Here is a 22,630-nt window from a genome sequence, read left to right as displayed (position 1 = left end):
TAAAACCAGACACTACAGGTAGGGTCACGAAAACCAGACACCACAGGTAGGGTAACTAAAACCAGACACCACAGGTAGGGTAACTAAAACCAGACACCACAGGTAGGGTCACTAAAACCAGACACCACGGGTAGGGTAACTAAAACCAGACACCACAGGTAGGGTAACTAAAACCAGACACTACAGGACGGGTAACTAAAACCAGACACCACAGGTAGGGTCACTAAAACCAGACACCACAGGTAGGGTAACTAAAACCAGACACCACAGGTAGGGTAACTAAAACCAGACACCACAGGTAGGGTCACTAAAACCAGACACCACAGGTAGGGTAACTAAAACCAGACACCACAGGTAGGGTAACTAAAACCAGACACCACAGGTAGGGTAACTAAAACCAGACACCATAGGTAGGGTAACTAAAACCAGACACCACAGGTAGGGTCACTAAAACCAGACACCACAGGTAGGGTCACTAAAACCAGACACTACAGGTAGGGTCACTAAAACCAGACACCACAGGTAGGGTCACTAAAACCAGACACCACAGGTAGGGTAACTAAAACCAGACACCACAGGTAGGGTCACTAAAACCAGACACCACAGGTAGGGTCACTAAAACCAGACACTACAGGTAGGGTCACTAAAACCAGACACCACAGGTAGGGTCACTAAAACCAGACACCACAGGTAGGGTAACTAAAACCAGACACCACAGGTAGGGTAACTAAAACCAGACACCACAGGTAGGGTAACTAAAACCAGACACCACAGGTAGGGTAACTAAAACCAGACACTACAGGTAGGGTCACTAAAACCAGACACCACAGGTAGGGTAACTAAAACCAGACACCACAGGTAGGGTAACTAAAACCAGACACCACAGGTAGGGTAACTAAAACCAGACACAACAGGTAGGGTAACTAAAACCAGACACCACAGGTAGGGTCACTAAAACCAGACACCACAGGTAGGGTCACTAAAACCAGACACCACAGGTAGGGTAACTAAAACCAGACACCACAGGTAGGGTCACTAAAACCAGACACCACAGGTAGGGTAACTAAAACCAGACACCACAGGTAGGGTAACTAAAACCAGACACCACAGGTAGGGTAACTAAAACCAGACACCACAGGTAGGGTAACTAAAACCAGACACTACAGGTAGGGTCACTAAAACCAGACACCACAGGTAGGGTAACTAAAACCAGACACTACAGGTAGGGTCACTAAAACCAGACACCACAGGTAGGGTAACTAAAACCAGACACCCCAGGTAGGGTAACTAAAACCAGACACCACAGGTAGGGTAACTAAAACCAGACACCACAGGTAGGGTCACTAAAACCAGACACCACAGGTAGGGTAACTAAAACCAGACACTACAGGTAGGGTCACTAAAACCAGACACCACAGGTAGGGTCACTAAAACCAGACACCACAGGTAGGGTAACTAAAACCAGACACCACAGGTAGGGTAACTAAAACCAGACACCACAGGTAGGGTCACTAAAACCAGACACCACAGGTAGGGTAACTAAAACCAGACACCACAGGTAGGGTAACTAAAACCAGACACCACAGGTAGGGTAACTAAAACCAGACACCACAGGTAGGGTCACTAAAACCAGACACCACAGGTAGGGTAACTAAAACCAGACACTACAGGACGGGTAACTAAAACCTTGCCAGAAGGTCTATGCACCTGTAACACACGTCAACTCAAAACACAAAGCCTTTTCCTTTTATCCTTCCTGAGTTCCTTCAACTCAATACATCAGTTCTGTTTCAGTTGAAATCACTCAATCACATCCTGCCACGTCAACAACAAAAAGTTATTTGAGCTTACAGGGAACAGATTGATTCAATCTGAATCTGAACTGAAGCTTTGTAATTCACCTGAGTATAACACTCTGTTGTTGTTAACGCCTGTCACCTGAATATAACACTCTGTTGTTGTTATAGTATCAGCCTGAATATAACACTCTGTTGTTGTTAACGTATCAGCCTGAATATAACACTCTGTTGTTGTTATAGTATCAGCCTGAATATAACACTCTGTTGTTGTTAACGTATCAGCCTGAATATAACACTCTGTTGTTGTTAACGTATCAGCCTGAATATAACACTCTGTTGTTGTTAAAGTATCAGCCTGAATATAACACTCTGTTGTTGTTATAGTATCAGCCTGAATATAACACTCTGTTGTTGTTATAGTATCAGCCTGAATATAACACTCTGTTGTTGTTAACGTATCAGCCTGAATATAACACTCTGTTGTTGTTAACGTATCAGCCTGTCACCTGAATATAACACTCTGTTGTTGTTATAGTATCAGCCTGAATATAACACTCAGTTGTTGTTAACGTATCAGCCTGAATATAACACTCTGTTGTTGTTATAGTATCAGCCTGAATATAACACTCTGTTGTTGTTAACGTATCAGCCTGAATATAACACTCTGTTGTTGTTATAGTATCAGCCTGAATATAACACTCTGTTGTTGTTAACGTATCAGCCTGAATATAACACTCTGTTGTTGTTATAGTATCAGCCTGAATATAACACTCTGTTGTTGTTAACGTATCAGCCTGAATATAACACTCTGTTGTTGTTAACGTATCAGCCTGAATATAACACTCTGTTGTTGTTATAGTATCAGCCTGAATATAACACTCTGTTGTTGTTAACGTATCAGCCTGAATATAACACTCTGTTGTTGTTAACGTATCAGCCTGAATATAACACTCTGTTGTTGTTAACGTATCAGCCTGTCACCTGAATATAACACTCTGTTGTTGTTATAGTATCAGCCTGAATATAACACTCTGTTGTTGTTAACGTATCAGCCTGAATATAACACTCTGTTGTTGTTATAGTATCAGCCTGAATATAACACTCTGTTGTTGTTAACGTATCAGCCTGAATATAACACTCTGTTGTTGTTATAGTATCAGCCTGAATATAACACTCTGTTGTTGTTAACGTATCAGCCTGTCACCTGAATATAACACTCTGTTGTTGTTAACGCCTGTCACCTGAATATAACACTCTGTTGTTGTTAACGCCTGTCACCTGAATATAACACTCTGTTGTTGTTAACATATCAGCCTGTCACCTGAATATAACACTCTGTTGTTGTTAACGCCTGTCACCTGAATATAACACTCTGTTGTTGTTAACGCCTGTCACCTGAATATAACACTCTGTTGTTGTTAACGTATCAGCCTGAATATAACACTCTGTTGTTGTTAACCTATCAGCCTGCGGCTTTGAAAACCCAACAACAATTGACTAGATATCAATATTCCCGGTGTGTGTCACGCAAAAATAAATCAATTTATTCTATTAACAAGCATCTTTCACTGCGCGACCAGAGCGGGGTTTCTCTCAGCAGAGGTCCATTATGTGCACCACCTCCGCTGGGCGCCAGACATTTCATTGGATTTGAATTAGCTGCCGATTGTGTGAAAATAACATATCACACAGGGAGATAGAGGGAGGGAGAGAATAGGATGGAGAGAAGGGTGGAGAAAGAGAGAGAGCGAGAGGGAGAGATGGGGGGAGAGATGGATGAGAGAGAGAGAGAGAGAGAGAGAGAGAGAGATGGGGGGAGAGAATGATGGAGAGAGAGAGAGAGAGAGAGAGAGAGAGAGAGAGAGAGATGGGGGGAGAGAATGATGGAGAGAGAGAGAGAGAGCGCGAGAGAGAGAGAGATGGGGAGGAGAGAAGGATGGAGAGAGAGAGAGAGAGAGCGAGCGAGAGAGAGAGAGAGAGATGGGTGGGATTAGCTGTTGTTGTGTGCGAGGAAGCCAGTGGGGGGAGAGATTGAAAGAGGAGTGTCGTGTCTTTGGCTATGCCGGATTAAGTGATATGACATGCTATTCTATAAAATCCTTTCTCCGTAATTAATATCACCTGATTGAGCTAATCATGTAAATGTAATTAACTAGAGAGTCGAGGGACCACGAAATAATATTTATAGAGCTGTTATCTTCCGAATAAACTCTTAAAGACCTAGTAATATTTTACATCAATAGCAGTCAACATTAATCGTCACCTTAATTCAGTCTCATCTGAAAGATGTACATTAGTAGTTATCTTCACGAACCCTGGCTAACAAACCTACTCCCAGGCCAACGTCATGACAGTATGGTACTGTATGGTACTGTTTGATACTGTATGGTACTGTAGGTATTTATGACTGTCATAAACCTACCCCCAGGCCAACGTCATGACAGTATGGTACTGTATGGTACTGTATGGTACTGTAGGTATTTATGACTGTCATAAACCTACCCCCAGGCCAACGTCATGACAGTATGGTACTGTATGGTACTGTATGGTACTGTAGGTATTTATGACTGTCATAAACTTACCCCCAGGCCAACGTCATGACAGTATGGTACTGTATGGTACTGTATGGTACTGTAGGTATTTATGACTGTCATAAACCTACCCCCAGGCCAACGTCATGACAGTATGGTACTGTTTGATACTGTAGGTATTTATGACTGTCATAAACCTACTCCCAGGCCAACGTCATGACAGTATGGTATTGTATGGTACTGTAGGTATTTATGACTGTCATAAACTTACCCCCAGGCCAACGTCATGACAGTATGGTATTGTATGGCACTGTAGGTATTTATGACTGTCATAAACCTACCCCCAGGCCAACGTCATGACAGGAGGAAGAAGAGAAATGAACCTTGAAGATGCTGCTGCTGTGTTTCTGTCTCTGTGGCGGTGTCTGTGTCTGGGCTTGAGGCTGGCCACGTGGGGAATCTCTATGGCTTGGACCGGAGGATCTGTTAGGCCCCACCGACCTGTGACACAACAACAGATTTACACTTTCAAAAATGGGCCTTTTATAAACATGAAATACACAAAATCAGTCCCCAGGTGTGAATTTGTTGAATTTAACTTCAACTCAATGGGTTGACCGTGGTACTTTAGGAGACGACTGGCTAGGGGTTGACCGTGGTACTTTAGGAGACGACTGGCTAGGGGTTGACCGTGGTACTTTAGGAGACGACTGGCTAGGGGTTGACCGTGGTACTTTAGGAGACGACTGGCTAGGGGTTGACCGTGGTACTTTAGGAGACGACTGGCTAGGGGTTGACCGTGGTACTTTAGGAGACGACTGGCTAGGGGTTGATCGTGGTACTTTAGAAGACGACTGGCTAGGGGTTGACCGTGGTACTTTAGAAGACGACTGGCTAGGGGTTGACCGTGGTACTTTAGAAGACGACTGGCTAGGGGTTGACCGTGGTACTTTAGGAGACGACTGGCTAGGGGTTGACCGTGGTACTTTAGAAGACGACTGGCTAGGGGTTGACCGTGGTTCTTTAGGAGACGACTGGCTAGGGGTTGACCATGGTACTTTAGGAGACGACTGGCTAGGTGTTGACCGTGGTACTTTAGGAGACGACTGGCTAGGGGTTGACCGTGGTACTTTAGAAGACGACTGGCTAAGGGTTGACCGTGGTACTTTAGAAGACGACTGGCTAGGGGTTGACCGTGGTACTTTAGAAGACGACTGGCTAGGGGTTGACCGTGGTACTTTAGAAGACGACTGACTAGGGGTTGACCGTGGTACTTTAGGAGACGACTGGCTAGGGGTTGACCGTGGTACTTTAGAAGACGACTGGCTAGGGGTTGACCGTAGTACTTTAGAAGACGACTGGCTAGGGGTTGACCGTGGTACTTTAGGAGACGACTGGCTAGGGGTTGACCGTGGTACTTTAGGAGACGACTGGCTAGGGGTTGACCGTGGTACTTTAGAAGACGACTGGCTAGGGGTTGACCGTGGTACTTTAGAAGACGACTGGCTAGGGGTTGACCGTGGTACTTTAGGAGACGACTGGCTAGGGGTTGACCGTGGTACTTTAGAAGACGACTGGCTAGGGGTTGACCGTGGTTCTTTAGGAGACGACTGACTAGGTGTTGACCGTGGTACTTTAGGAGATGACTGGCTAGGGGTTGACCGTCGTACTTTAGAAGACGACTGGCTAAGGGTTGACCGTGGTACTTTAGAAGACGACTGGCTAGGGGTTGACCGTGGTACTTTAGAAGACGACTGGCTAGGGGTTGACCGTGGTACTTTAGAAGACGACTGGCTAGGGGTTGACCGTGGTACTTTAGAAGACGACTGGCTAGGGGTTGACCGTGGTACTTTAGAAGACGACTGGCTAGGGGTTGACCGTGGTACTTTAGGAGACGACTGGCTAGGGGTTGACCGTGGTACTTTAGAAGACGACTGGCTAGGGGTTGACCGTAGTACTTTAGAAGACGACTGGCTAGGGGTTGACCGTGGTACTTTAGAAGACGACTGGCTAGGGGTTGACCGTGGTACTTTAGGAGACGACTGGCTAGGGGTTGACCGTGGTACTTTAGAAGACGACTGGCTAGGGGTTGACCGTGGTTCTTTAGGAGACGACTGACTAGGTGTTGACCGTGGTACTTTAGGAGATGACTGGCTAGGGGTTGACCGTCGTACTTTAGAAGACGACTGGCTAAGGGTTGACCGTGGTACTTTAGAAGACGACTGGCTAGGGGTTGACCGTGGTACTTTAGAAGACGACTGGCTAGGGGTTGACCGTGGTACTTTAGAAGACGACTGGCTAGGGGTTGACCGTGGTACTTTAGAAGACGACTGGCTAGGGGTTGACCGTGGTACTTTAGAAGACGACTGGCTAGGGGTTGACCGTGGTACTTTAGGAGACGACTGGCTAGGGGTTGACCGTGGTACTTTAGAAGACGACTGGCTAGGGGTTGACCGTAGTACTTTAGAAGACGACTGGCTAGGGGTTGACCGTGGTACTTTAGGAGACGACTGGCTAGGGGTTGACCGTGGTACTTAAGGAGACGACTGGCTAGGGGTTGACCGTGGTACTTTAGGAGACGACTGGCTAGGGCTTGACCGTGGTACTTTAGGAGACGACTGGCTAGCCCAATCCATGTGGCTTGCAAAAGTTAACTTGTTCAGTTAATGTCTCAGTTGTTGAATCTTGTTATGTTCATACAAATATTTAAACCTGTTAAGTTTTGCTGAAAATAAATGCAGTTGACAGTGAGAGGATGTCTCTTTTTTTGCTAAATTTATATACCAACAGGTAGGGCATTAGAAGCTAAGGTAATATAATATATTAAGTACTGCAGTACATCTCCTCCTCATGGACTGCCCCAGATTTGCCAGTTCTTACTGTGAGATGTTACCCCACTCTTCCACCAAGGTACCTGCAAGTTCCCAGACATTTCTGGGTAGGAATGGCCCTAGCCCTCACCCTCCGATTCAACAGGTCCCAGACGTGCTCAATGAGATTGAGATCCGGGCTCTTCGCTGGCCATGGCAGAACACTGACATTCCTGTCTTGCAGCAGGAAATCACGCACAGAACGAGCAGTATGGCTGGTGGCATTGTCATGCTGGAGGGTCATGTCAGGATGAGCCTGCAGGAAGGGTACCACATGAGGGAGGAGGATGTCTTCCCTTCACAGCGTTGAGATTGCCTGCAATGACAACAAGCTCAGTCCGATGCTGCTGTGACACACTGCCCCAGACCATGATGGATCCTCCACATCCAAATCGATCTCGCTCCAGAGTACAGGCCTCGGTGTAACACTCATTTCTTTGACGACAACTGCGAATCAGACCATCCCTCCTGGTGAGACAAAACTGCGACTCGTCAGTGAAGAGCACTTTTTGCCAGTCCTGTCTGGTCCAGCGACGGTGGGTTTGTGCCCATAGGCGACGTTGTTGCCGGTGATGTCTGGAGAGGACCTGCCTTACAACAGGCCTAGAAGCCCTCAGTCCAGCACTGATGGAGGGATTGTGCGTTCCTGGTGTAACTCGGGCAGTTGTTGTTGCCATCCTGTACCTGTCCCGCAGGTGTGCTGTTCGGATGTACCGATCCTGTGCAGGTGTTGTTACACGTGGTCTACCACAGCGAGGACGATCAGCTGTCCGTCCTGTCTCCCTGTAGCGCTGTCTTAGGCATCTCACAGTACGGACATTGCAATGTATTGCCCTGGCCACATCTGCAGTCCTCATGCCTCCTTGCAGCATGCCTAAGGCACGTTCACGCAGATGAGCAGTGACCCTGGGATTCTTTCTTTTGTAGTTTATCAGAATCAGTAGAAAGGCCTCTTTAGTGTCCTAAGTTTTCATAACTGTGACCTTAATTGCCGTCTGTAAGCTGTTAGTGTCTTAACGACCGTTCCGCGGGTGCATGTTCATGAATTGTTTATGGTTCATTGAACAAACATGGGAAACAGTGTTTAAACCTTTTACAATGAAGATCTGTGAAGTTATTTGGATTTTTACAAATTATCTTTGAAAGACAGGGTCCTGAAAAAGGGATGTTTCTTTTTTTGCTGAGTTTAATACAATATATTATATTAGCTTCTAATGTCCTACCTGTTGGTCTATATTATATTATATTATATTCGTTTCTAATGTCCTACCTGTTGGTCTAAATAATATAATATTATATTAGCTTCTAATGTCCTACCTGTTGGTCTATATTATATTATATTATATTATATTATATTATATTAGTTCCTAATGTCCTACCTGTTGGTCTATATTATATTATATTAGTTCCTAATGTCCTACCTGTTGGTCTATATTATATTATATTAGTTTCTAATGTCCTACCTGTTGGTATATATTATATTACCTCAGCTTGTCCATAGTGTTCTATATTACCTCATCTTGTCCATAGTGTTCAATATTACCTCAGCTGGTCCATAGTGTTCTATATCACCTCAGCTGGTCCATAGTGTTCTATATCACCTCAGCTGGTCCATAGTGTTCTATATTACCTCAGCTTGTCCATAGTGTTCTATATCACCTCAGCTTGTCCATAGTGTTCTATATCACCTCAGCTGGTCCATAGTGTTCTATATCACCTCAGCTTGTCCATAGTGTTCTATATCACCTCAGCTGGTCCATAGTGTTCTATATCACCTCAGCTTGTCCATAGTGTTCTATATCACCTCAGCTGGTCCATAGTGTTCTATATTACCTCAGCTTGTCCATAGTGTTCTATATCACCTCAGCTTGTCCATAGTGTTCTATATCACCTCAGCTTGTCCATAGTGTTCTATATCACCTCAGCTGGTCCATAGTGTTCTATATCACCTCAGCTTGTCCATAGTGTTCTATATTACCTCAGCTTGTCCATAGGGTTCTAATTCACCTCAGCTGGTCCATAGGGTTCTAATTCACCTCAGCTTGTCCATAGTGTTCTATATTACCTCAGCTGGTCCATAGTGTTCTATATTACCTCAGCTGGTCCATAGTGTTCTATATTACCTCAGCTGGTCCATAGTGTTCTATATTACCTCAGCTTGTCCATAGTGTTCTATATTACTTTGTCTGTACATTATACCTTGATGCTATTTTATCGCCCCCAGAAACCTCCTTTTACTCTCTGTTCCAGACGTTCTAGACGACCAATTCTTATTGCTTTTAGTCGCACCCTTATTCTACTCCTCCTATGTTCCTCTGGCGATGTAGAGGTGAATCCAGGCCCTGCAGTGCCTAGCTCCACTCCTATTCCCCAGGCGCTCTCTTTTGACGACTTCTGTAACCGTAATAGCCTTGGTTTCATGCATGTTAACATTAGAAGCCTCCTCCCTAAGTTTGTTCTATTCACTGCTTTAGCACACTCTGCCAACCCGGATGTTCTAGCTGTGTCTGAATCCTGGCTTAGGAAGACCACCAAAAATTCAGACATTTTAATTCCAAACTACAACATTTTCAGACAAGATAGAACTGCCAAAGGGGGCGGTGTTGCAATTTACTGCAAAGATAGCCTGCAGAGTTCTGTCCTACTATCCAGGTCTGTACCCAAACAATTTGAACTTCTACTTTTAAAAATCCACCTTTCTAAAAACAAGTCTCTCACCGTTGCCGCCTGCTATAGACCACCCTCTGCCCCCAGCTGTGCTCTGGACACCATATGTGAACTGATTGCCCCCCATCTATCTTCAGAGCTCGTGCTGCTAGGCGACCTAAACTGGAACATGCTTAACACCCCAGCCATCCTACAATCTAAACTTGATGCCCTCAATCTCACACAAATTATCAATGAACCTACCAGGTACCTCCCCAAAGCCTTAAACACGGGCACCCTCATAGATATCATCCTAACCAACTTCCCCTCTAAATACACCTCTGCTGTCTTCAACCAAGATCTCAGCGATCACTGCCTCATTGCCTGCATCCGTAATGGGTCAGCGGTCAAACGACCTCCTCTCATCACTGTAAAACGCTCCCTGAAACACTTCAGCGAGCAGGCCTTTCTAATCGACCTGGCCGGGGTATCCTGGAAGGATATTGACCTCATCCCGTCAGTAGAGGATGCCTGGATATTTTTTAAAAATGCCTTCCTAACCATCTTAAATAAACATGCCCCATTCAAGAAATTTAGAACCAGGAACAGATATAGCCCTTGGTTCTCCCCAGACCTGACTGCCCTTAATCAACACAAAAACGTCCTATGGCGTTCTGCATTAGCATCGAACAGCCCCCGTGATATGCAGCTGTTCAGGGAAGCTAGAAACCATTATACACAGGCAGTTAGAAAAGCCAAGGCTAGCTTTTTCAAGCAGAAATTTGCTTCTTGCAACACTAACTCAAAAAAGTTCTGGGACACTGTAAAGTCCATGGAGAATAAGAACACCTCCTCCCAGCTGCCCACTGCACTGAAGATAGGAAACACTGTCACCACTGATAAATCCACCATAATTGAAAATTTCAATAAGCATTTTTCTACTGCTGGCCATGCTTTCCACCTGGCTACTCCTACCCCTGTCAACAGCACTGCACCCCCAACAGCAACTCGCCCAAGCCTTCCCCATTTCTCCTTCTCCCAAATCCATTCAGCTGATGTTCTGAAAGAGCTGCAAAATCTGGACCCCTACAAATCAGCCGGGCTAGACAATCTGGACCCTTTCTTTCTAAAATTATCTGCCGAAATTGTTGCCACCCCTATTACTAGCCTGTTCAACCTCTCTTTCGTGTCATCTGAGATTCCCAAAGATTGGAAAGCAGCTGCGGTCATCCCCCTCTTCAAAGGGGGGGACACTCTTGACCCAAACTGCTACAGACCTATATCTATCCTACCATGCCTTTCTAAGGTCTTCGAAAGCCAAGTCAACAAACAGATTACCGACCATTTTGAATCTCACCATACCTTCTCTGCTATGCAATCTGGTTTCAGAGCTGGTCATGGGTGCACCTCAGCCACGCTCAAGGTCCTAAACGATATCTTAACCGCCATCGATAAGAAACATTACTGTGTAGCCGTATTCATTGATCTGGCCAAGGCTTTCGACTCTGTCAATCACCACATCCTCATCGGCAGACTCAACAGCCTTGGTTTCTCAAATGATTGCCTCGCCTGGTTCACCAACTACTTCTCTGATAGAGTTCAGTGTGTCAAATCTGAGGGTCTGTTGTCCGGACCTCTGGCAGTCTCTATGGGGGTGCCACAGGGGTCAATTCTTGGACCGACTCTCTTCTCTGTATACATCAATGAGGTCGCTCTTGCTGCTGGTGAGTCTCTGATCCACCTCTACGCAGACGACACCATTCTGTTAACAACCCTCCAGGCAAGCTTCAATGCCATACAACTCTCCTTCCGTGGCCTCCAACTGCTCTTAAATACAAGTAAAACTAAATGCATGCTCTTCAACCGATCACTACCTGCACCTACCCGCCTGTCCAACATCACTACTCTGGACGGCTCTGACTTAGAATACGTGGACAACTACAAATACTTAGGTGTCTGGTTAGACTGTAAACTCTCCTTCCAGACCCATATCAAACATCTCCAATCCAAAGTTAAATCTAGAATTGGCTTCCTATTTCGCAACAAAGCATCCTTCACTCATGCTGCCAAACATACCCTTGTAAAACTGACCATCCTACCAATCCTCGACTTTGGCGATGTAATTTACAAAATAGCCTCCAATACCCTACTCAACAAACTGGATGCAGTCTATCACAGTGCAATCCGTTTTGTCACCAAAGCCCCATACACTACCCACCATTGCGACCTGTACGCTCTCGTTGGCTGGCCCTCGCTTCATACTCGTCGCCAAACCCACTGGCTCCATGTCATCTACAAGACCCTGCTAGGTAAAGTCCCCCCTTATCTCAGCTCGCTGGTCACCATAGCATCTCCCACCTGTAGCACACGCTCCAGCAGGTATATCTCTCTAGTCACCCCCAAAACCAATTCTTTCTTTGGCCGCCTCTCTTTCCAGTTCTCTGCTGCCAATGACTGGAACGAACTACAAAAATCTCTGAAACTGGAAACACTTATCTCCCTCACTAGCTTTAAGCACCAACTGTCAGAGCAGCTCACAGATTACTGCACCTGTACATAGCCCACATATAATTTAGCCCTATCAACTACCTCTTTCCCAACTGTATTTAATTTATTTATTTATTTTGCTCCTTTGCACCCCATTATTTTTATTTCTACTTTGCACATTCTTCCATTGCAAAACTACCATTCCAGTGTTTTACTTGCTATATTGTATTTACCTTGCCACCAAGGCCTTTTTTTGCCTTTACCTCCCTTCTCACCTCATTTGCTCACATTGTATATAGACTTGTTTATACTTTATTATTGACTGTATGTTTGTTTTACTCCATGTGTAACTCTGTGTTGTTGTATCTGTCGAACTGCTTTGCTTTATCTTGGCCAGGTCGCAATTGTAAATGAGAACTTGTTCTCAACTTGCCTACCTGGTTAAATAAAGGTAAAATAAAATAAATAAATAAAATTACCTCAGCTGGTCCATAGTGTTCTATATTACCTCAGCTGGTCCATAGTGTTCTATATTACCTCAGCTGGTCCATAGTGTTCTATATTACCTCAGCTGGTCCATAGTGTTCTATATTACCTCAGCTGGTCCATAGTGTTCTATATTACCTCAGCTGGTCCATAGTGTTCTATATCACCTCAGCTTGTCCATAGGGTTCTATATTACCTCAGCTGGTCCATAGTGTTCTATATCACCTCAGCTTGTCCATAGGGTTCTATATTACCTCAGCTGGTCCATAGTGTTCTATATTACCTCGGCTTGTCCATAGTGTTCTATATTACCTCAGCTTGTCCATAGGGTTCTAATTCACCTCAGCTTGTCCACAGTGTTCTATATTACCTCAGCTTGTCCATAGTGTTCTAATTCACCTCAGCTGGTCCATAGTGTTCTATATTACCTCAGCTGGTCCATAGTGTTCTAATTCACCTCAGCTGGTCCATAGTGTTCTAATTCACCTCAGCTGGTCCATAGGGTTCTAATTCACCTCAGCTTGTCCATAATGTTCCATATTACCTCAGCTGGTCCATAGTGTTCTATATTACCTCAGCTGGTCCATAGTGTTCTAATTCACCTCAGCTGGTCCATGGTGTTCTAATTCACCTCAGCTTGTCCATAGGGTTCTATATTACCTCAGCTGGTCCATAGTGTTCTAATTTACCTCAGCTTGTCCATAGTGTTCTAATTTACCTCAGCTGGTCCATAGTGTTCTAATTTACCTCAGCTTGTCCATAGGGTTCTAATTTACCTCAGCTGGTCCATAGTGTTCTAATTTACCTCAGCTTGTCCATAGTGTTCTAATTTACCTCAGCTGGTCCATAGTGTTCTAATTTACCTCAGCTTGTCCATAGTGTTCTAATTTACCTCAGCTTGTCCATAGTGTTCTAATTTACCTCAGCTGGTCCATAGTGTTCTATATTACCTCAGCTTGTCCATAGTGTTCTAATTCACCTCAGCTTGTCCATAGTGTTCTAATTTACCTCAGCTTGTCCATAGTGTTCTAATTTACCTCAGCTGGTCCATAGTGTTCTATATTACCTCAGCTTGTCCATAGTGTTCTAATTCACCTCAGCTTGTCCATAGTGTTCTAATTTACCTCAGCTTGTCCATAGTGTTCTAATTTACCTCAGCTTGTCCAAAGTGTTCTAATTTACCTCAGCTTGTCCATAGTGTTCTAATTTACCTCAGCTGGTCCATAGTGTTCTATATTACCTCAGCTTGTCCATAGTGTTCTAATTCACCTCAGCTTGTCCATAGTGTTCTAATTTACCTCAGCTTGTCCATAGTGTTCTAATTTACCTCAGCTTGTCCATAGTGTTCTAATTTACCTCAGCGTGTCCATAGTGTTCTAATTTACCTCAGCTTGTCCAAAGTGTTCTAATTTACCTCAGCTTGTCCATAGTGTTCTAATTTACCTCAGCTTGTCCATAGTGTTCTAATTTACCTCAGCTTGTCCAAAGTGTTCTAATTTACCTCAGCTTGTCCATAGTGTTCTATATTACCTCAGCTTGTCCATAGTGTTCTATATTACCTCAGCTTGTCCATAGTGTTCTAATTTACCTCAGCTTGTCCATAGTGTTCTAATTTACCTCAGCTTGTCCAAAGTGTTCTAATTTACCTCAGCTTGTCCATAGTGTTCTAATTTACCTCAGCTTGTCCAAAGTGTTCTAATTTACCTCAGCTTGTCCATAGGGTTCTTCTTGTTGGTGAAGAGTAGTCTCAGGAGGGTCTTTCTCTTGATGGAGACGATGAGGCCGGCTCCCAGGAAGGTTATTAGAGTCAACAGGACCCCCACCGCCACGCCACCGTAGTCTGGGAAATGACATCAGAGACAGACATGAAGTACATGAAAACAGCAATACCTTTTGAGCCTGGGGAGCCAGATCCTGTGGTAGAAACAATGGCCATCTATAGCAGCATGGCTAGTCTCAATGAGGAACACTGGAATTAGCTACAATGGCCAACTATAGCAACATGGCTAGTCTCAATGAGGAACAATGGCATTAGCTACAATGGCCATCTATAGCAACATGGCTAGTCTCAATGAGGAACAATGGCATTAGCTACAATGGCCAACTATAGCAACATTGCTAGTCTCAATGAGGAACAATGGAATTAGCTACAATGGTCATCTATAGCAACATGGCTAGTCTCAATGAGGAACAATGGCATTAGCTACAATGGTCATCTATAGCAACATGGCTAGTCTCAATGAGGAACAATGGCATTAGCTACAATGGCCATCTATAGCAACATGGCTAGTCTCAATGAGGAACAATGGCATTAGCTACAATGGCCAACTATAGCAACATGGCTAGTCTCAATGAGGAACAATGGCATTAGCTACAATGGCCATCTATAGCAACATGGCTAGTCTCAATGAGGAACAATGGCATTAGCTACAATGGCCATCTATAGCAACATGGCTAGTCTCAATGAGGAACAATGGCATTAGCTACAATGGCCAACTATAGCAACATTGCTAGTCTCAATGAGGAACAATGAAATTAGCTACAATGGTCATCTATAGCAACATTGCTAGTCTCAATGAGGAACAATGGAATTAGCTACAATGGTCATCTATAGCAACATGGCTAGTCTCAATGAGGAACAATGGCATTAGCTACAATTGCCATCTATAGCAACATGGCTAGTCTCAATGAGGAACAATGGCATTAGCTACAATGGCCATCTATAGCAACATGGCTAGTCTCAATGAGGAACATTGGAATTTCAATTAACAATCTGAAATGACTAAATGGAGAAGGAATTGACCCCAAGCCTACTTTGCATGACATTATAGCAGACTTTTGGGTTGGTAACAATGGGTACCTGCTAGCCTCATCGGTCCACTGTCCACACTTCCCCCGAAGCCTGCCTTGTCACAGAAGGGAGGAGCCCAGTGGGCCTCACAGTGGCAGTTCTTGTTGTTATTACACACCTGTAGGTAGGAAACCACAACATATTGTTGTTATAACACACCTGTAGGTAGTATATCACAACATATTGTTGTTATAACACACCTGTAGGTAGTATATCACAACATATTGTAGTTATATCACACCTGTAGGTAGTATACCACAACATATTGTAGTTATTACACACCTGTAGGTAGTATATCACAACATATCACACCTGTAGGTAGTATATCACAACATATTGTAGTTATTACACACCTGTAGGTAGGAAACCACAACATATTGTTGTTATAACACACCTGTAGGTAGTATATCACAACATATCACACCTGTAGGTAGTATATCACAACATATTGTAGTTATAACACACCTGTAGGTAGGAAACCACAACATATTGTAGTTATTACACACCTGTAGGTAGTATATCACAACATATTGTAGTTATAACACACCTGTAGGTAGTATATCGCAACATATCACACCTGTAGGTAGTATATCACAACATATTGTAGTTATATCACACCTGTAGGTAGTATATCACAACATATTGTAGTTATTACACACCTGTAGGTAGGAAACCACAACATATTGTTGTTTTAACACACCTGTAGGTAGTATATCACAACATATCACACCTGTAGGTAGTATATCACAACATATTGTAGTTATAACACACCTGTAGGTAGTATATCACAACATAACACACCTGTAGGTAGTATATCACAACATATTGTAGTTATATCACACCTGTAGGTAGTATACCACAACATATTGTAGTTATTACACACCTGTAGGTAGTATTTTACAACATATCACACCTGTAGGTAGTATATCACAACATATTGTAGTTATTACACACCTGTAGGTAGTATATCACAACATATTGTAGTTATAACACACCTGTAGGTAGTATATCACAACATTACACACCTGTAGGTAGTATATCACCACATATCACACCTGTAGGTAGTATATCACAACATATTGTAGTTATAACACACCTGTAGGTAGCATATCACAACATAACACACCTGTAGGTAGTATATCACAACATATTACACCTGTAGCTAGTATTTCACAACATATTGTAGTTATAACACACCTGTAGGTAGTATATCACAACATAGCACACCTGTAGGTAGTATATCACAACATATCACACCTGTAGGTAGTATATCACAACATAGCACACCTGTAGGTAGTATATCACAACATATCACACCTGTAGGTAGTATATCACCACATATCACACCTGTAGGTAGTATATCACAACATATCACACCTGTAGGTAGTATATCACAACATATCACACCTGTAGGTAGTATATCACAACATATCACACCTGTAGGTAGTATATCACAACATAACACACCTGTAGGTAGTATATCACAACATATCACACCTGTAGCTAGTATATCACAACATACTACTGCTACTGTAGATCACATACTTCAAGTTTAACTGTGTGCCTTACACCCTTTGCCTGCCTGGGTTTGGCCAAATAAACCTTTTGTCTGACTTGACATTTCAGCACATTTCAGGACAAGGACGTGTGCCTCAGAGCCAGTCGATGATGAATGGCACTTAAAGCTGAACATAAATGAATCCACCACACCAAACTGATTGAACCTCTCGGCAGGCAGCCCTCCAGGATGATTGATAACAGAACACTGGAATGGGTTACCTTACCGGAAACAGATCACACTCTGAAACAGTAGAGGTTGGTAGGTTGGTGTGTGTGTGTGTGTGTGTGTGTGTGTGTGTGTGTGTGTGTGTGTGTATGAGCGTGTGGGTGGGTGTGTGTGTGTGCGCGTGTGTGTGTGTGTGTGTGTGTATGAGCGTGTGGGTGGGTGTGTGTGTGTGCGCGTGTGTGTGTGTGTGTGTGTGTGTGTGTGTGTGTGTGTGTGCGTGCGTGCGTGCGTGCGTGTGTGTGTGTGCGTGTGTGTGTGTGCGCGCATGTATGCATATATGAAGTCAATGTACGGTATTCAACCAGAAGCTGAACAGTGATGGTTTAAGGATTGCATGAGGACGACTTTATTACCGAGGGGAAGATCTACTGGACCGGCAAGGATCAAAGTCACATGTGGGATAAATTACAGACATGGATCATGAACCAGTCTCATGGTCTCAGTCCCTCATGGCAGCCTACTCCCTAATGTAGTGCACAACCTTTGACCTGGGGCTTTGCAGGGCTCTGGTTGAAAAGTTGTGCACTATGTAAGGGTAGAGGGTGCAATTTGGCACGTAAGAAAGGACCAAAAAAAGAGGGGGAGGTGTTCAAAAGGGGGGTTTTTAACCGTGACCTTACTCACCCCTCGACCGCTGCATTTCTCTGAGCACTCCTGCACTCCAAAGACACTGACGTTCTGACACTGCCGGTTCAGACACATCTACAGACAGACAGAGAGAGAGAGAGAGAGAGAGAGAGTGGGGGGAAAGAGAGAGAGAAATAGAGAGAGAGAAAGAGCGAGAGAGAGAGAGAGAGAAAGAGCGAGAGTGAGAGAGAGAGCGAGAGAGAGACAGAGAGAGAGAGAGAGAGACAGAGAGAGAGAGAGAGAGAGAGAGAGAGAGACAGAGAGAGGGGGGGGTCGAGGGAGGGAGAGAGATGGGGGAGGAAGAGCGAGAGAGAGAGAGAGAGAGAGCGAGAGAGAAAGAGAGAGAGAGGGGGGGGTTAGGGCGGAGAGGGAGGGAGAAAGAGAGGTGGGAGAGAGAGAAAGTGAGAGAGAGAAAATTAGGCAACAACAAATTCAATCCCTTCTAGACAATTTCCTGGACAAAATGTTTCTCTGTAATAGTGAAGGTGTAAACTTGGCAGTAGAAAACCTGAACAGTATATTTAAACTCTCAGCTTCCCTATCAAAAATAAATAAATTACAAGCAGACAACCTGAGAAAATGAACAACAATGACAAATGGTTTGATGAAGAACGCCGGGTTTCTCAAGAAAGAAATTGAGAAACTTGTCCAACCAAAAACATAGAGACCCGGAAAACCCGAGTCTACTCCTTCACTACGGTGAATCACTAAAACAATACAGCAATACACTACGGAAAAAGAAGGAACAGCACGTCAGAAATCAGCTCAATGTAACTGAAGAATCCATAGACTCTAACCACTTCTGGGAAAATTGGAAAACACTAAACACACAACAACACGAAGAGTTATCTATCCAAAATGGAGATCTATGGGTAAACCACTTCTTCAGTCTTTTTGGCTCTATAACAAAGAACAAACAGCAAAAACATATACATGATCAAATACAAATCTTAGATTCAACTATTAAAGACTACCAGAACCCACTGGATTCTCCAAATACATTGAACAAAAACACAGGACAAAATAAAAACCCTCCAACCCAAAAAGGCCTGTGGTGTTGATGGTATCCTAAACAAAATGAATATGCAGACCACAAATTCCAGTTGGCTAAAACTCTTTAACATCATCCTCAGCTCTGGCATCTTCCTCAGTATTTGGAACCAAGGACTGATCACCCCAATCCACAAAAGTGGAGACAAATTTGACCCCAACAACTACCGTGGAATATGTGTCAACAGTAACCTTGGGAAAATCCTCTGCATTATCATTAACAGCAGACTCGTACATTTCCTCAATGAAAACAACGTACTGAGCAAATGTCAAATTGGCTTTTTACCAAATTACCGTACAACAGACCATGTATTCACCCTGCACACCCTAATTGACAAACAAACAAACCAAAACAAAGGCAAATTCTTCTCATGCTTTGTTGATTTTCAAAAAAGCTTTTGACTCAATTTGGCACGAGGGCCTGCTAAACAAGCAGCAAGGTTAAACAGTGAAGAACAAACACCATTGTAAATACAACCCATATTTATGTTTATTTATTTTCCCTTTTGTACTTTAACTATTTGCACATCGTTACAACACTGTATGTACATAATATGACATTTGTTGTCTTTATTATTTTGGAACTTCTGTGTGTTAAATGTTTACTGTTCATTTTTATTTATTTCATTTTTGTTAATTATCTACTTCACTTGCTTTGGCAACGTTAACATATGTTTCCCATGCCAATAAAGCCCCTAAAATGAAATTGAAATGAGATAGAGAGAGACACAGACAGAGAACAGGCAGACAGAGAGAGAGCAGACAGACCGATAGACAGGCAGGCAGAGAGAGAGAGAGAGAGAGAGAGAGAGAGAGAGAGAGAGAGAGGAGACAGACAGACAGACAGACAGACAGACAGACAGACAGACAGACAGACAGACAGACAGACAGACAGACAGACAGACAGACTACACTGATGTCACCACCGTTAGATTCCACGGTCACTGCCCAGTGTTTAGGGCTGGAAAAAGGCCTTCCTAAAAAACTAAACTGGCTGTAACCAGTGTCACAGATCAATTGGACTCTACTGGCTAGTTCAGAGCTGTATATTTAAATGGAAATTTAAGTCTAATTCAAGTACCCTTTTCACGCTATCATGCTGACCCAAAACGTAAAATGCTGAGCCAAACCATACAATGCTGACCCAAACCGTACAATGCTGAGTTAAACCATACAATGCTGACCCAAACCATACAATGCTGACCCAAACCATACAATGCTGAATCAAACCGTACCATGCTGACCCAAAACGTACATTGCTGACCCAAACCAACCAGAGGCCAGCACAGTTAACCTCTGTCAACAACAACAACAACACACTTTCTCCTGGATGGTCCGACGGCCCAGTGGTGTGAACAGGGTAACAGTGTTGAGTTCTCACCATGGCGTCGCCACACTTTGTGCCCGACATGACGAGGCCTGGGTCAGGCATGTCGTCCCCCAGGTAGACATGGGTCCCCCGGCACAGGATTCGGCCCCCCTCTTGTAGGGGGATGTTGGTTTCTATGGAGACGGCATTGGTGCCTATTATTGGCCGGTTGGCTCCTCCTTGACACTGTATTTTGCCACACTTAGCATCTCTGTAAACAACAACAAACAACAAACAACACCCCATTAATCACAAGATTAGAAAACACAACTAAAGGCATTCACCTGAATGATATTTCATTGTTACTGGAGCCAGAGTCTTAGCTGTCAAATAACTTGACTCTCTCTCCAACCATCTACAACAGTGGTGTCAAAATGATTTCCTGGAGGGCTGTGTGCCTGCTGGTTATTTCGTTAATTCCTTTCAATTTGTATCAAATTATGACCTAGACAGCCAGGTGAGGGGAGTTCTTATACTAATCAATTACCTTAATTGATCGATCAAGTACAATGGAGGAGCGAAAACCTGCAGACAGTGCAGGATTGAGTTTGACGCCGCTGAACTACAGTAACTACTGTGTTGTTAGAACTACAGTAACTACTGTGTTGTTAGAACTACAGTAACTACTGTGTTGTTAGAACTACAGTAACTACTGTGTTGCTAGAACTACAGTAACTACAGTGTTGCTAGAACTACAGTAACTACTGTGTTGCTAGAACTACAGTAACTACTACACAGTGTTCTGTTGTGTTGTCAGGACTCTTTTCAACCCCAGTTTAGATTCTGTTGTGTTGTCAGGACTCTTTTCAACCCCAGTTTAGATTCTGTTGTGTTGTCAGGACTCTTTTCAACCCCAGTTTAGATTCTGTTGTGTTGTCAGGACTCTTTTCAACCCCAGTTTAGATTCTGTTGTGTTGTCAGGACTCTTTTCAACCCCAGTTTAGATTCTGTTGTGTTGTCAGGACTCTTTTCAACCCCAGTTTAGGTTCTGTTGTGTTAGGACTCTTTTCAACCCCAGTTTAGATTATGTTGTGTTGTCAGGATTCTTTTCAACCCCAGTTTAGGTACTGTTGTGTTGTCAGGACTCTTTTCAACCCCAGTTTAGGTTCTGTTGTGTTGTCAGGACTCTTTTCAACCCCAGGTTAGGTTATGTTGTGTTGTCAGGACTCTTTACAACCCCAGTTTAGGTTCTGTTGTGTTAGGACTCTTTTCAACCCCAATTTAGGTTCTGTTGTGTTAGGACTCTTTTCAACCCCAGTTTAGGTTCTGTTGTGTTGTCAGGACTCTTTTCAACCACAGTTTAGATTCTGTTGTGTTGTCAGGACTCTTTTCAACCCCAGTTTAGGTTCTGTTGTGTTGTTAGGACTCTTTTCAACCCCAGTTTAGATTCTGTTGTGTTAGGACTCTTTTCAACCCCAGTTTAGATTCGGTTGTGTTGTCAGGACTCTTTTCAACCCCAGTTTAGATTCTGTTGTGTTAGGACTCTTTTCAATCCCAGTTCCAGGGAAATCAGCAGAGAATCAGACAGAAAGAGTGGCTGTAGCCCAGTCCTACATTAGAATGAAACAGTGGCTGTAGCCCAGTCCTACATTAGACTGTAGCCCAGTCCTACATTAGACTGTAGCCCAGTCCTACATTAAACAGAAAAAGTGGCTGTAGCCCAGTCCTACATTAGACTGTAGCCCAGTCCTACATTAGACTGAAACAGTGGCTGTAGCCCAGTCCTACATTAGACTGTAGCCCAGTCCTACATTAGACTGTAGCCCAGTCCTACATTAAACAGAAAGAGTGGCTGTAGCCCAGTCCTACATTAGACTGTAGCCCAGTCCTACATTAGACTGTAGCCCAGTCCTACATTAGACTGTAGCCCAGTCCTACATTAGACTGAAAGAGTGGCTGTAGCCCAGTCCGACATTAGACTGTAGCCCAGTCCTACATTAGACTGAAAGAGTGGCTGTAGCCCAGTCCTACATTAGACAGAAAGAGTGGCTGTAGCCCAGTCCTACATTAGACTGAAAGAGTGGCTGTAGCCCAGTCCTACATTAGACTGTAGCCCAGTCCTACATTAGACTGAAAGAGTGGCTGTAGCCCAGTCCTACATTAGACTTAAAGAGTGGCTGTAGCCCAG

At 43.9% G+C, this 22,630-nt stretch overlaps 1 protein-coding gene across 1 annotated transcript in view; it reads right to left on the bottom strand.

Moving 5' to 3' along the window:
- LOC110510837 (disintegrin and metalloproteinase domain-containing protein 12) overlaps positions 1–22,630 on the bottom strand; it is a 245,135-nt gene that overhangs the window by 23,135 nt on the left and 199,370 nt on the right. The window contains exons 16-20 of the mRNA XM_036960839.1: positions 20,515–20,713; positions 18,081–18,158; positions 15,680–15,788; positions 14,524–14,659; positions 4,714–4,831 (exon numbers count right to left, since the gene is read on the bottom strand). Coding sequence (XP_036816734.1) covers positions 4,714–4,831; positions 14,524–14,659; positions 15,680–15,788; positions 18,081–18,158; positions 20,515–20,713 — 640 coding nt within the window. The remainder of the gene's footprint in view (positions 1–4,713; positions 4,832–14,523; positions 14,660–15,679; positions 15,789–18,080; positions 18,159–20,514; positions 20,714–22,630) is intronic.

Source organism: Oncorhynchus mykiss, chromosome 23, assembly GCF_013265735.2.
Source record: "Oncorhynchus mykiss isolate Arlee chromosome 23, USDA_OmykA_1.1, whole genome shotgun sequence".
Classification (NCBI taxonomy): Eukaryota; Metazoa; Chordata; class Actinopteri; order Salmoniformes; family Salmonidae; genus Oncorhynchus; species Oncorhynchus mykiss.
The sequence above is the reverse complement of the archived record's forward strand: the minus strand, read 5'-3'. Positions and strand labels throughout refer to the sequence as shown.